Here is a 2,950-nt window from a genome sequence, read left to right as displayed (position 1 = left end):
GCCCCTCCCCGTCCCCAGTTATTGTCCCTCTCCCTCCCTCTGCCCCGCCGGGGCCCGACTGGCAGCTGCCCACAGCCGGGATGCGCCGCAATGGTACGGATGGGGACAGGGATGGTGGCACCGGGGACGGGGACCGGGTGCTGGTGGCACTGGGAGCACGGACACGGTATGGGAATGGTGGAACTGGTGATGGGAATGGGGACAGGGGTGGGAATAGGGATTGGCGGCACAAGGAATGGGGACCGGGATCGGCGGAACTGGGAATGGGGACAGTGAATGGTGGCACCGGGAACGGGGAGCAACCAGCAGGAATGGGGACAGTGACTGGCGGCACCAGGAAAATGCAGATGGTGACCGGTGGCACTGAGGATGGATGACACTCGAGGTGGAGAGCGGAGGCAGGAGCGCGGTGGCAGCGGGTCAGCGCTGGGGACGGGTTGAGCAGCTCGAGGATGTCCCCGTGACCACCTGATCCCCCGTGGCAGCAGGGCTGTGCTGCCACCAGGAATGGGCACGAGGCCTGAGCAGGGCTGGGACTAGACTGAGTGGGGACCAGAGCTGCACTGTCCCTGTGCCATGTCTGTGCTGTCCCTGGGGCTGGGGATGCGGTGGTGCCGCGGGGCCGTGATGGCACCGGGGCCGTTCCCGGAGCTGAGCGGAGGTGCTGGGAACGCACACCCTGCTGACACTGTTTCCCCCACAGGATGAGTTCCACCCCTTCATCGAGGCACTGCTGCCCCACGTCCGGGCCTTCTCCTACACCTGGTTTAACCTGCAGGCCCGCAAGCGCAAGTACTTCAAGAAGCACGAGAAGCGGATGTCAAAGGAGGAGGAGCGCGCTGTCAAGGACGAGCTGCTGGGCGAGAAGCCCGAGGTCAAGCAGAAGTGGGCCTCGCGCCTCCTGGCCAAGCTGCGCAAGGACATCCGGCCCGAGTGCCGTGAGGACTTCGTGCTCTCCGTCACTGGCAAGAAGGCGCCGTGCTGTGTCCTCTCCAACCCCGACCAAAAGGGGAAGATCCGCCGCATCGACTGCTTGCGGCAGGCCGACAAGGTGTGGCGGCTCGACCTGGTGATGGTCATCCTCTTCAAGGGCGTCCCGCTGGAGAGCACCGACGGCGAGCGCCTGGCTAAGGCGCCGCAGTGCGCCAGCCCCGGGCTCTGTGTGCAGCCCCACCACATCGGCGTCACCATCAAGGAGCTTGATCTCTATCTGGCCTTCTTTGTGCAGGCGCCTGGTGAGTGGGGACCGTGGGGACTGGCGGTGCCGCTGTGCTGGGAGCCCCACGCGGTGCCTGGTTGGGCTGCAGGTAGCCGACAATGTCCCTGTGTGTGCCGGCAGCTCCCAGTTCTGTCCCTTTTCCCCTCCTCGAGTGCTTGGCTGTGGCTGTGCCGGTGCCACGCAGCCTTGGGGGCAGCCACAGTGGCCTAAGGGGGTCCCTGTCCCTGCAACCCCCTCCCTGTGCCCACGCAGGGCAGCTCCGAGCTGGGGGTGCGGCCCCCACGCTCCTTGCACAAAGCGGCACCGTGTGCCAAAGTGCGTGCAGCGTGCCGAGCCGTGCGCTGCGCAGTGCCAGAGCGGGCACGGGGCTGAGCTGGGCACTGTGCTGTGCCGTGCACCAGGTTGTGCTGTGCTGAGCCACGCACTGTGCACCGTGCTGAGCTATATGTTGAGCTGATTCGTGCACCGTGCTAATGCATGCACCATGCACTGATCTAAGCTATGTGCTGTGCACCAATCCATACTGTGCACCATACTGAGCCCAGTCTCATGTACCAATCCATGCCGTGCACCGTGCCGAGCTGTGCACCATGTTGAACCAAGCACTGCCGAGCACTGTGCTGAGCTGAGCACCGTGCCGAGCTGTGGTGCTGAGCTGTGCACCGAGCTGAGCCATGCCAGAGCTGTGCGCCACACAGGTGCCTTTGTCTCTGCTGGGGTGCAGGCATGCAGCAGGGACATGTGTGTGCAGGGGGCACATGAGCATAGCCTCCACACATGTGCTTGTGTGGTGGGAGTCTGCTGTACTCCCTACCTGGACACCTGTATCCTGCTGCTTGAGGGGGGGGGTCAGAGTTTTGGGGCTGGAAGGAAGGATTTGGGGTCACTGTTGGTGCTTCGCGCTGGCTTCTTGTGTGCATCAGGAGGGTTGGAGCATGGGCAGTTTGTGCCCCACCCCCCTGTGCAGGGCTTCCCCCCCACCATGCCCAAATCTACTCACCAAAGTGGGGCTTGTCCCTGGGGAGGGGTCCCTGCAGCTCCCTCTGCTCCCCGTGGGCAAGGCCAGGGAGAGCTGAAAGCCCCGAAAGCACAGCTCCTGCCCAGCGCCGCCAAAATGGCCCCGGTTGGCACCGTGCCCCCGTGCGCTGCATGAGGCCCTGTGCACAGCCCTGGCCTCCCCCTCCCCCGGAACCCCCTGCTCTATTATCCCCTTCCTTTGCTGGGGGCCCTTTGGCTCCTGCAGGCCCAGGGGGGCGCGGTGCCAACCCCCTCCCCACGTAAGATGGCGGCGCCTGTTGGCACCCGAAACGCTCTGCGGCACCGCAGCCCCGTGGCCGGGACCCCTGCTGTGTGACGGGAACCCCCCCCCCCCCAAGCCACAAAGGGGGCCCCCACCCCAAATAACACCCCTATACCACAGTGCTCTTCCCAAGCCCCCTGTGCCTACCTGCCTGCCCCTAGCACTCCCGCACCGGGTTGCAGCAGCCCAGCACTTCCAGTCCGCTGTTGGTGAAGGGGGCACATGCTTGGTCCCCCCCCACCAAGGGGCTCCAGCCTCACACTGAGAGGGGTCCAAATGTTCCAGGGCCCTATTGTGAGGGGGGACGGAGGTCCACATGTGGTTCTGGGGGTGCAGGTGGACTCGTAGCTCCTGGGGGCTGGGGGTCTCTGCGTGAGTGCTGTGTGCGCAGTCACTGCTGTGCTCTGCTCCCCCCCCCCCCCCCCCCCCCC

The 2,950-nt window shown here is 65.4% G+C and overlaps 1 protein-coding gene across 6 annotated transcripts in view; it reads left to right on the top strand.

The window, feature by feature from the left end:
- Positions 1–2,950, top strand: part of NFIX (nuclear factor I X) — a 13,688-nt gene that overhangs the window by 4,835 nt on the left and 5,903 nt on the right. For 5 of the 6 annotated variants that reach the window (XM_021382963.1, XM_021382965.1, XM_021382960.1 and 2 more), the window contains exon 2: positions 704–1,235. In XM_021382963.1, coding sequence (XP_021238638.1) covers positions 704–1,235 — 532 coding nt within the window. Of the gene's footprint in view, positions 1–6; positions 94–703; positions 1,236–2,950 lie in introns of those variants that run through there. The other variant, XM_021382966.1, reaches the window with a different exon arrangement.

The sequence above is a fragment of the Numida meleagris genome, unplaced genomic scaffold (assembly GCF_002078875.1).
Source record: "Numida meleagris isolate 19003 breed g44 Domestic line unplaced genomic scaffold, NumMel1.0 unplaced_Scaffold322, whole genome shotgun sequence".
Lineage (NCBI taxonomy): Eukaryota > Metazoa > Chordata > Aves > Galliformes > Numididae > Numida > Numida meleagris.
The sequence above is the reverse complement of the archived record's forward strand: the minus strand, read 5'-3'. Positions and strand labels throughout refer to the sequence as shown.